At 40.7% G+C, this 12,783-nt stretch overlaps 1 protein-coding gene across 1 annotated transcript in view; it reads right to left on the bottom strand.

Annotated features, from left to right (window-relative positions):
- The window catches only part of LOC109304550 (protein CMSS1-like), a 52,835-nt gene that overhangs the window by 17,595 nt on the left and 22,457 nt on the right, over positions 1 to 12,783 (bottom strand). The window contains exons 3-7 of the mRNA XM_019527225.1: positions 11,981 to 12,052; positions 8,122 to 8,251; positions 2,713 to 2,772; positions 1,477 to 1,579; positions 540 to 600 (exon numbers count right to left, since the gene is read on the bottom strand). Of these exons, the coding sequence (XP_019382770.1) occupies positions 540 to 600; positions 1,477 to 1,579; positions 2,713 to 2,772; positions 8,122 to 8,251; positions 11,981 to 12,052 (426 nt within the window). The remainder of the gene's footprint in view (positions 1 to 539; positions 601 to 1,476; positions 1,580 to 2,712; positions 2,773 to 8,121; positions 8,252 to 11,980; positions 12,053 to 12,783) is intronic.

Here is a 12,783-nt window from a genome sequence, read left to right as displayed (position 1 = left end):
AATTCATCGGGGGGGGGGGAAGAAAACACACACAGCAAGAAATAGGAGATGCTGTGTTTACCAGGGCACCCCTTGGGGTAACTAGGAACAATGGCCACAAACTGACAGACAGCAGATTTAGGTTAGACATCAGGAAGAACTTTTTTATGGTAAGGGTTGCCAAAATTTGGAATGGACTTTCAAGGGAGGTGGTGCTCTCCCCTACCTTGGGGGTCTTTAAGAGGAGGCTAGACATACACTTGGCTGGGGTCATCTGACCCCAGCACTCTTTCCTGCCCAGGGCAGGGGGTTAGACTCGATGATCTGCTGAGGTCCCTTCCAACCCAAACAAACAAACATCTATAAACAACATATGCAGGGACTTGAACAGCACATAAAGCCACAAAGTACAAGTGAAAATGAGGAGGGCCTGGAGGCACTGCTTGTAATCACATAAGAGGCTACAAAGAGGAAACCTTATGCAGTGATGTAATTGAAACATATTATTACTGCCAAAGGCAGTGACATGTGAACAGTTAGCCACACTGAAACCTGCTCACCTTTATGTGTTTTGCAAACAATTTCAGAACTTTGCAGTCTCCTTTGAATGCTGTCATTGACCTAGCATTGGATAAATTAAAAACATAACTAAGATATCAGTCCTGCAATGAAGAGTGCACAAGGGGGAAAGCAAAAGGACTTTCTAGTACAATTATGGGAGATTGGATTTTTCAGTACGTTAATAAACAATTCCAACTGACTCGGTCGTACTTTCAAAATCTCCCTTGAAATAATGATTTATATGTATGATAATCTCCACAATCATGATAATAAGAGACGATAATCTCTTATAAGTAGCTCCAAGGGTACATAAACAATAGAGGGTGTAATTTAGGAGCAATTAACACAAGCTATTTAGACGTGCATGTAGATAACATTTAAAGGACAGGTAGGGGTGTGCTTTCAAGATTAATTGATTCTAAAATCATTGACTGAGCAATTACCAAATTTAAAAACAAAAATGTTTCCACCATGGAACACAAGACCTGAAGTAAACCATTCCCTACTGGCAAAGCTAAGATTTACAGTTTCCTTATGTAATGCCACACTTAGGACTATCATCCCTCCTGGCCTCCCATAACCTTCACTGTAAGAGGAGCTTCAGTTATCCTCACTCCAGTTACTCAGAAGTCTTGTTTATCCAAAGGTGAGAAAAGTTCCCTGAGACTCCACTTTGACACAAAATTCTCTATAAAGAAACCACTCTATACTACATAAATATAAATTATGCAGGACAAAATAAACGTAAAATTCATCCAGCCTGGCTCTTCTCCACTTGATTATTGGGCCACAGAATACCCTCAGGAATTGGGATGAAGGCACAGAAGTCAACTGTAGGAGTTGTCATTGACTGTAATAAAATTATCACTACACCTGCATCTGGGCAAAACCCCTGAATGGGTGTTAATCTCAATGCGACAGTTACTATCAACATACTTAATAAGCTCCAGGGAACGGAGAGCAGAGCTGCAAAGAATCAGCATCAACACCGACTTCTTCTCCTTATGAGTTTTACGAAGCTTTACCCATTTGGGACAGACTGTAAATGAGAAGCACAACTTACAGAGAGAAAGCTACTACTAAAATACAAACCACAACTGCAAATGACATGTGCGCATGAAAAACAGAGCACACTTCCTGCACATTGACCACTACAAGATCTAGGTTTGTAGCAAAACTTGTAGTTTAAGGCATATCTGAGAAATTAATAAAACAAAATCTTTAATGTATCCTCCAAGAAAATATAATTACCAAGTATATTATACAACCACATAGGTTAAATCAGTGGTTCTCAACTTCATTAGATTCAAGGCACCCCTTGTTAGACTCAGAGCACCCCCCAGAAAATGTCAGCTCTTTCTTAGTTTTCACTTATTTTTTACTACAGAAAAATAATAGGGCAGTTCTGTTGCAAAGAACTCAGACCACAACAGGTCTGAATGTTCTGAACACTGTGAATTTCTATTTGAAATCTCTGGATTTATCTTGCAAAACTTGTTTGCATGCCAAACATTTCTAACATTGTATGGCACCCCGTGGTTCCCTTGAAAGGATCTCAAGGCACCCAGGTTGCTGGAGCACCTTGTTTCAGAATCACTGAGTTAAATAAAGATGACATTTCCACTTTTGTGCATGCATATGTAAATTCATCGATTTCATTTTCTCATTCACTTGCTATGCAACATGATTTATATCAGTGCTTTAATTCAGGGAGAAATTGTAAAAGACTGACAGTTCTTGTGCCACAAAACTTAAAAGAAGATCTCTTTATCAGGATGTAAGATAATAGAAATTCCCATTGTTAATTCTGCTAGACAGGGACAGTGATACAATTATGTTACAATTATGAAAATTATGAAAACACACTTACTTGTTTAACAAAGCCTGGTCACCTATGAGAAATATTTCCCAACCATTTCTTTAAAAGCAAAATTTAAAAACTCCAATGCAGAATAACACATTTTCAGTATAAAATAATGAAGAAACAAACCTTTTAATGCAAAATCACAGATGGTGCATGGCTGTTCTACAGACTGATAATTTCAAGTGTACAGACATAGATTCTTTAATGTTATGTTTCCTAAATTATAAGGTTTCTATCTTGTCTCAAATACTGAATTTAAATAGTTTCAAGGACAATTTTGTGCTTCTCCTAACCAAGTTCTTACTCACTTTCCTTCAAGTATGAAGAAAAACTGTGTGTGAGGTCATTGGCTGGCAGGAAACAGGAATCTGAAATCATACAAGACAAGATATCTTTGTTGACAGATTTGCAGCAATATAATGGAGCAGATTTACATGTTTTTGGTGTATCAGTAGGTATGCCTGTTAAATTGCACTTGAATTAAATCCACTGGAAATGCTTATTCTTTGAACACTACATAGACTGCTTTTTGGGAAATAGAATGTCATAATCACCATGAGGCCACAAATGCAAGATTTTAGTCTCGTTAACCAAATCATGGTAACACCTTTCAATACAACTTTCATTCCTTCCTCAATTATCTGAACTGTTCCTCTGATCAGATCTCCTTTATGTACAGAACTGCACAACTAACTATATCCATAGTAGTGGGCTTGCATACAGCTTGATAATAGCAATCAGAGGCCACAGCAAGAAACTTTACAATGAACTTGTTGGACCACTGAGTCACTGCTAGTGTGGCAGATTTATATTCATATGTTACCAAAATAATTGTACTGTGCAGAACAAAAGAACCCACTGATGCATTACACATGGGTCACCAGGTCACTTTTTAATCAATGAGTTTGTCACAACTGAAACCCACAGAGAAATGCAGCCTGTAAATTACACACACAGAGTCATAACTATTTGCATTGCACTAGAATCATAGAAAAGTCAGGCTGGAAGGGACCTTTAGAGGTCATCTAATCCAAGATCCTGCCTGAGGCAGAACCATTCCTATCCAAACCATCCCATACAAATCTGTCTAACCTATTACTAAAACTACACAATCAACTCTGTCACACAACCACAAAACATAGCACCATAACCTGCCACAAGTAAAGCAGTCGCATAACTGCAGTCTGCATCCTGCTGCTGCAAGGACTTTTAAAATATACTCAGGACATCCAAGGAAGAAACTCTCCACTATGAGACCTTTTCTAAGATATAAAGATGCCATATTTTATCCAACCAATAGGCAAAGAGCTGCCATAGGCCAGTAGCCCCTCACTTCATTCATGCACAGTTTTAACACTTCCCTCCATAGCCATCCTACAGCATGTTATCATGCTATTGGAAGCATGCTACCTCAGGCAGCATTAACTGTTGCATAGGGTACTGCTCGGTGAGGTGTGGAAGCATATAGGCTAAATGTTTTCTGTTTTGACAATGGTAAACCAGTTCAGTTAAAAAAAAAACATACATCCACGGTAATATGTAAAGTATTTTAAAACTGGTGAATTGGAGGCAATGTTATGTCAACCTGAAAGAGAGAGGACACAAAAAGGCCTGATTTGTGCCAAATAATAAGAATGGGCAATTCCCAAAGCTCTAACTGTTGTGTCCTTCCAGAACGCCGCAAAGGCTGCTGACAGATGTGAAAAAAACCTAAAAAGCAGCACTTTACCAGAACAGAAAGCATGTTAGTTTGACCTTGCTCCTCAGTGTCTGTATACATCAGGCACTTTAGTGGGGCTTTTTGACACTTTTGTCTAAGAGCTGATTTAATCAGCTCTTAGACAAAAGTGCCAAAAAGTCCTGCTGAAGTGTGCAATCTATGCAGATGTTGGACAAACAGGGTTACATGAATGTGATGCCTCTTTTGGGCATGTGCTGCACTTGGTACGGGGGCAAACTGAGCTGAAAGCAAAGCACTGTGGTTTTTTTCATGTCTGTAAGCAGCCAAGAGTCTAGCTTGGTGTTTTTCAAAGGGACTAGTACTGAAAGTACACCTTGTGCTAAATCACAAACTAGTGGTCAGGTAGTACAGTTTTTTTTCTATTTTGGCAGTGCGCTGCTTTAAATAATTAGCATTAGGCAGTAATAGAGAAGAGTTTTAGTTGTGGACGATTCTCTCAGTGTGTTCCTTGTGCAAGCAGGGAAGAAGATATTTCCTTACCCTCTAGTGTGCTCCAAGACAAGATTTATCCCAACATTTCATTCCTTGTATGCTAAACCCACAGCATTCTCATTTTCAAACAGAGAACAGGAGATGTTATTGCTGAGTGTCTCATTCCCCTGATTTCTCACCGGGAGGCAGATTTACTTTATAGCTGGAGCCTGGAAAAAGCCTTGCTAGTGAAGTTTGCCAAGAAAAATTGTTTGTTGTCATTGCACCCTCCAGCTGATGAACTTCCTGTTGCTTAGGGCCTAGATTTATAATGGTTGAAATATGAATCTAACCTCCTGTATTAAGATCACTGTTTCATGTATTTAAGGCTGGGAAGGGAGGGATCTCAGAGGAGGTAAGGGTGCTCAGTAGAGCTGTGCAAAACACCATCATTTCATTTCAACGTCCATTTCGCCATTTTGTTTCATTTCACTTTGAAGCACTGTACCGTTTAGTTTCGTCAAATCTGTTTTGCTGTTCCTGGCTGCCAGGGCAGGGGCTGGGGAAGTCATAGCTGAGGCCCGCAGATGGGACAGGAGCAGAGCTGCCACATGCTGCCTGTGTTCATACCGCGCTGTTCATCTACACACTGCAACTGGCTGCCCAGACAGCACAGAGTGGGGGGGGAGGGAAGGGGAAGGATGTTTTAAAGATAGCTGCCAAGTGCTGGCAGCTGGGTCTGGAAGCTGGAGCTCCCCCACAATGGCCACAGGGGCACATGACAGGGCTGGAGGGACCTGGCACTAAATTTAGTGCCAGATCCGTGCACATGTAGACACCTGCTAAAAATCACTTACTGTGCATTTCCTTAATGTGCAATAATTCTAGTCACAACTAACTGAATACACATCCTTCTGAACAATCATGTCATCTCCCTTTGTTGCTATGTATGCTAACAAGGACCCAAGCAGGCTGAATGTGATGTCTCAAACCCATAAGAACATAAGTGTCATAGTGGGTCAGACCAATGCTCCATCTATCTCAGTATCTTGTCTTTGACAGTGGCAGGAGGGGAATGCTTTAGAAGGAGAACACTGAACCAGATATATCTAGCGTGACCTATTCCCTGTTCATTACCTTCTGTGGCATCCATTGTTGTTGGTATAAATTAGAGACAGAATCATAGAATCATAGAAAATGAGGGTTGGAAGGGACCTCAGGGGGTCATCTAGTCCAACCTCCTGCTCATACAGGACCATCCCCAACTAAATCATCCCAGGCAAAGCTTTGTCTAGCCAGGAATGTAAAAGTCTCCAGGAAATTGAAAGTATCCAGGAATGGAGACTCTGCGACCTCTCTGGATAAGCTGTTCCATTGTTTTACAACCCTTCTAGTGAGAGAGTTTTTCCTAATATCCAGACTAAACTTCCCTTGCTGCAACTTGAGACCATTGCTTCTTGTTCTGTCATCTGCCACCACTGAGAACAGTCCAGCTCCATCGTCTTTGGAATCACTCCCCAAGGAGTTGAAGGCTGTTAAATCCCCTCTCAGTCTTCTCTTCTCTAGACTAAATAAGCCTAGTTCCCTCAGCCTCTCCTTGGAAGTCATGTGCCCCACACCCCCCTCACCATTTTCACTGCCCTCCTCTGTTCAGCACTGGTGAAGCTGCATCTGAAATAATGTGTTCAGTTTGGCCCCCCACTACAAAAAGGATGTGGACAAATTGGAGAGAGTCCAATGGAGATCTCAAAGGATATACCTTTGGCTGTTCTGCTTACTAGCTAGCAACAATGTTAATAACCAAACAACACTGAATGGTTCAAAAGAAGACTGACAAGGACATGGTTCTTTTCTATCTTCCAACTGGAAGACTAAATAAAATCACTAATCTTCAGTATCATCAATGTTAATGACACCTTAGACAGGCCCAGAAAGGAGAAAACTGCAGACTCAGAGCCTGCTGCAGATGAAAGCCACAATGGCTCAGAGCAGAGCATCTACATTCACTGTATTTTCCTGACATGAACAAACAACTCAAAGTAGTTGCTCTCTGTTCTGCCCAGTGATCTGATATGAATGACTTGACAGCTGTATAAGTCACTAACCCCCTTGGCTTTGTAAGCTTCCAACTCCTGACCAAAAGAAAAAAGACAGAAAAAAACAACAAACCCAATCCATATGTAAATGAATTGCTTCTCTGGCCTAAAGGCGTTTCTGACTGGGAAAGAGATCACAGAGATGTATTATTTGCACAGTACCCTATAGATTCTAGAAATACAAAATTTAAGCAGTTCAGAGCAGTACAGAAGGAACTTCTCTGGTTTTAGGCTCTAATGTGGCAGAAGAGCAGATCTCTTGATTCACAAAGAAAGCTAAGCTGACCCCAAAGGCAGAAATGAGGGTCAAACTAGGATCATGTATGTCCAAACAAAGCTGTCAAGATAGAGCAGTTATCTAGAAAGACAAGCTTTAAGCACTACAAAAGAGAGAGCACAGCCGGACTGAAATGTTCCACTAGGGGCACAGGGCAGAAACAGTTCAGGGAGTAGCAATAAACTAACATATAAGCTAATTAACTTGTAAGTAGGGTCTTGTTGGCTCCAAGTACACAATATCTAAAAACAGGTGCTCGTGTTAACTTCATATAATTTCAGTTACCAGGATTAATGCTACCCCCCAGGCTCAAAATGAAAAACCCTTAAAAGTTTTAAGCTAAATCTATCAGGAGCTAAGGTAAGCTACAACAGAAAAAACTTCTCACTTTCCAAACCTTAAGAAAAGTATACTTTGACTTTTAAACTGAAACAAAATAACTTTAGGAATTTGAAGCTTTTGAAAGATGCTGCGTTGACAGTTCTGGAAAATGAATTTTCCCCCTATCCACAAAACAAAGGGCAAAGCAGAACAGTTTCACCTTCACCTCTAGCAAGCCTTAAAATTTCAGAGGAATGACATAAGACTTTTGTCTCTAATTCCATACTCTCTTAATGGCTGATCTGTAAGGGAAGCGATTCCAGAAGACTGTCAACAAAAGAGCTAGCTGTGGTTGAAATCCATCCACGAAACACTGGACTATAGTTACCAGCTCATTTTATAAGCTCCTTGAAAAGTCAACAGGTACAAAGAACCTGAACCAATTAGAATGACAACTGTTTATTTTTCATTTAAAACATGCTTCAGTTCAGGTGAGCCCATCTGTTAAGTATCCAGGTGCAATTCAACCAACACCAGGAGCCTTTGTTAGCCATTATCATCATTCATAAATCCCATCACTTCTTATAAGAAAGAAAAGTTCTTGAAATAACATTTTACAGAGAGTGGGTCTACTTAAAAATGCTTCCCTTCCATTCCCATAACCATGGAAATTAGAAAGCAGAGCCACTACTTACTCCAAAAGAAATAATCAATTGAAACAACATTGCAATATAACTTTGAAATTATTTTTATAAAATAGAACCACCAGACTTAGATATGTCCTAAAATATCCTCTGTTTCCTAGAAGAAAATAATTCTTCTCCTGTGTAAAAAATAGTAAAACATCTCTCTTTGTTACAGCATTTTTTACCTGGCAGTTTTAATTCTTCTAGTTCAATTACTGAACGTTTAGTACCAAAATGCCGATTAAGTAGATTTTGCAGGTCTTCAGGGACTCCTGGTTTAGGAGATGATTTTGCAAGAACATCAGAAATTTTCTTCTACAAAAAAGAACAAAACAGACATGTTGAGTAGAGTATGTGCGTATTATTCAATAATCCACAATGCTACATAAGACTATGTTTCTTTATTGTTTTATGCCTGTGCAGCTCACATACAGTTCTTGTAATCAGGCAAAAGTTCCACTGTAGTCATTAGGAGCATGGTTTTCAGAACTGGGTCAAGGGACTTTAAAAAGATACACTGTGAAGCAAAATCCCCAGGCACATTGCATACTCACCTGCAGTACTGGCATATTAAAACTGACCTGAAAAGGTACATCTATGCATAAGCTTTGCTTTGATTATAACTTTAGCATTTTAGCAACTCTCAAATCTCCCAATGTCTGGTGTTTTTCACTATGCTCCAGCTTCAGAGCTCAAGTGATTGCATACAAATTCTAGCTTCCTTTAAATTAATGAAGATAGCTTTCAGCCCTTTTGTCTTTAGGGAACAACCTGGAAAACATGACTGAAGTGTACCACCCTGGGTCAAAAACCAGAATTCAAAGAAAAAGAACTCAACACTGATTTATTTTATTTACTTCAAATACCATGAGTACATAAGTTTGGGGGAGTTGGTATGTGATTCTGAATGATGGGGTGTGACAATACTACTTTGAAAATATTGAGAATACCAGATGATTTGTTTGTTGGGGGATTTGGTCAAGATCTTTGTAGGACCTGAACTTTCTAGGGAGGCAGACACCTGAATGGAGGTTTTCAGTGGGCACTTCTACACGAGACACTTAATGAGCGGTAGACTAATTCTACTTCACATTAGTGTGTCATGACAAAAACCATACTAATACATAGTAGAATGACTCTACTACACATTAGGCATCATTAAAAAAAAGTTTGCCTTTGCTACTGAATATTAGCACAGGCTAATGTGCTTTCATGTAGTACTTTATGTGAGAGGTACCAAACTTAATGCGTAGTAGCAGAGGTGTATTAATGAATGTGTAGACGCACCCAGTGTCTAGTGGGGCTGGTAGGAGAAGGAGATCAGAGAAAGAGAGTCCATGTGTGTATAGGAGTTTCTGCAAGATGCTGTATTCTACATGGCTGTATGGGGGAAAGACTGAAATTTCAAATGCAAACCTACGTTTTTAAAAATATAACATTTTTGAAGATTATTTTGCAACATAAAGAAGAGCAACAAGCTTTTCTGTAAATTATCCAGAAGCCCATCTGGAACAAGTAGTCAGGAAAGTAACTTTTTAGAGGGGAAGCCCACATATTAGTGCTTAAACCTCGTCCCATTGAAAATGGTGCGACATTTTGCCATGATCTTAAGTCATGATTTGACTTTCCAAATCAGGGCTGTCCAACTGGTGGCCCATGAGGGGTCAGCCTATGGCCCACAAGAACTTAACATGCAGCCCATGGACCTCTCTCCCGCTGCCACATGAGTGGGGAGGGACATGCACTGCCAGTGCAAGTCAGCTGCACCAAAGCCAGAAGCCCTGTTCTACAGTACTGAATGAATAAAAAAGCCTGGATCCCTCTTTATTTAAGTAGATATCACCACTTCTAAAAATAAAGCAGAGAGCAGCATGGAGCAAAACTGGCATGACTGTGAACCCTTCCTCCTGATATTAAGAAGCTCTCATTTGAGCAGTCCCAGCTAACTCCTCCATCCACTGTGTAAATAGGATTGCAGCCTATGACAGACCTCAACATCATGGATATCAGTATTTTTGCCTGGTCCACATACATGCAAGGCCTGATCCAAAGCCCTTGGAAGTCACTGGGAGACTTTCCATTAGCTTTCAGCTGTCTTTGGACTTGGCCCTGGCAGTATCCTTGACCCTGGCAGTATCCAAGCCTGTGATTTCAAACCCACTCAGTCAAAAGCAGTAATTAAAGTTACATCCTCTGTGGGTAAAATGTTTCTGCTGTGCAGCACTTGCAGGCAAAGGCACTCTCTAGTTACATTTTACATACTGCTTCACAGATAATAACCCCAAATCAACCAGACTCATTTACTCAGGGCCTCAAGATAATTTGCCATTTCATAGGATCATTACATCATTTACTGAGTCACTCAATTCCTTTAGGAAAAATATATTTCTCTTAAGGGGAATGTTGATATTAACAAGAAATTCCATAACAGCACAAGCAAGGACACCTGAACATGCTTTATTCCTTCAAAGCAAGATGTGGGGAAATGTTCTTCACATAAGAAATATTATTATTTTTCTTCCAATTCTTTCCAGATGGTTAAAAAGCAAAGGATTTTTTTTTAAAGAGTGAACAGCTTGTTTGAGGCCTATAGATTAGGCTGACAAGTACTGCACAACAATTTCCTGACAGGTTGTGCACCAGGTTGTGTGTCAGTGACATGTTCCCACTGAAGCAACAGCTTTGACTAAACCCCAACTGTTTGTGTGCAAACTGAAGATTCATTTTAAGGCCTCACTCACCCATTTCCATCATGGGATGCTTTTGCTCTGGCTGTGGTAAAAGGCACAAGACACATGATTCTTTCTGCCAACCCTGCGTTTAAAGCTAAACCCTGAAATTCCCCAGAGGATGGATGAGTTCTGACATTAAACGAAAACCCTACCAACCTGCAGGGTGAGGGATGGTGGAGGATGTCCAGAGGTGCAAGAAAGGGCCATAGCTAGGGACCTGCTTAATTTGCGGTTTCATGGAAACTGTAAAATCTAGGATTGTCTATGAAATAAACAACAACAACAAAACTTAATAATTTAATACAAATAAAATGTTGGCTCCCTAGCATATGGCCTCACTGTTGGGAGGCTAAGGTGCCAGCTGGGGGGACAGCACAAAGAGCAGCAGACAAGATAGAGGCCGCCCTCTCATCTCTCGTCCCTCCGCTGGGGCCTTTCTTCCAATGAGTGCAGAGGAGCTGGGGCCGCATGAAAAGTAGCCAGCAATCAAGATGGTGGCCACCCCCTTGTCCCTCCCCAACCCCCAGCCTCTCCACCACTCAATGCCAATGGATAGGGATGCATGAAGGGCAGGCAGCAATCAAGATGCAGCTGCCCACTTGTCCCTCCTCCCCACCCCCAGGCCTCTCCACCAATCAGCACCAAGGGGCAGGGCCACTGTAAAATGACTGCAACATTAGAACTTTACACCACAATCAACCCACAAAAATTGGTACGTTCCTCTGCGATTTAGGTAGCCCCCAAAGCATGGCCAAAGGTCAATACTTAGAGCTCACTCACTGGTGCTATGTAGAGAAGGGGCACCAGGGACAGCTCTCCCATCCATGGGAGGAAGGTGGGGCAGTGAGGCACCTTGGAGACTAACTAGGTAGTTTAGAAAAGCATGAGCTTTTCTAGTCTAAAAGTAGGCCATCACCTGCAAAAGCTCATGCCTCTCTGAAGCAGTCTCTAAGATGCCACTGTACTTTGCCTTCTGCCTGATTTCAGACTAACACAACGAATTGCTTTTCTTTACCCATGACATGGAGTAATTGAAGTGGCTGGCTCCTCTTATGATTACAATCCCTCCATTAAGCTCATTCACTTTATTTGTTCAGGATGAAAGGACAAGGTTTGGTCCATGTATTTGCTGAAGTCGATGAAGAGAGGGATTATCTCCTTTCTAAAACTCACTGCAGTCTTTTAGTCACAGTACATTTGAGTTGTCCTTCTAAAAATAACATGTTTTAGAAAAGTAAAAATAAAGTTCCCACTTTTCCCCCTGCTCCTGAATTGTCTTTGTGCTGAACCTTTAGCAAAGAGTGAGACATACCTTCCTTCTCCTTTTTGTCTTCTCAGTGCGTTCTCTTTGTTTTTCAGGCTGAGTCAGAACGCATTCAGCAGGCTGCAAAGCACATGTAAAATGAGATTCAACAGATTCAATAGAGATATTGCTATCCTAAAATACATCAGACCATGACTGACTGGTAGAGAAAAACGTATTAAGGTACAGTTGGGAGTCAAATTCTGCTATCTCACAATAGTGTAAACCTAGAGGAACTTTTGGAACTACTTCAGGTGTACACTGCTGTAGCTGAGAAAGGAATAAAAGAAAAGAAAGGTGAACCATGCAAGTTGTAGTTGCACATTCATACCTGGCCAACAGCAGGTTTAGATAAACTAAAAACAAAAATCAGAAGGAACAGGTTAACAGAACTCCCCAAATTAAAACACACTTAATCACTGTTATTGTGCGTGATCACCATTCTAAACTGTCCCAAATACACCCTGATAATAACTGGCTCAAGGAACATCTAGATCATGAAACACACTGTGCAGCAGGGAGAGAATAACTAGAAGTAATGACTGCTCTGGATTTATGGTTCCCTTCAACAGTCGCAATACAATATTTTGGAAGATGTTTCAGATCTGAGCCGACCCACTACCTGGTGTATCTCTTCCTGCTTATACCACAAGAAGTGGGAAGAGTGCAAAGGTAAAAAGAAAAAAAAAAAAAAAAAAGCACTTTACTTCCCCCTCTTCAGAAGGCACCTTTTAATATTAAAAAAAGGCTTGCAAACTAGTTTGGTAAAATTCCATTGGAATACAGCCAGGAGACCAGAGTGCTATATCCAG

This window comes from Gavialis gangeticus, unplaced genomic scaffold (assembly GCF_001723915.1).
Source record: "Gavialis gangeticus isolate Ggan-Ray unplaced genomic scaffold, GavGan_comp1, whole genome shotgun sequence".
Lineage (NCBI taxonomy): Eukaryota > Metazoa > Chordata > Crocodylia > Gavialidae > Gavialis > Gavialis gangeticus.
This window is presented reverse-complemented; position numbering and strand designations above follow the sequence as displayed.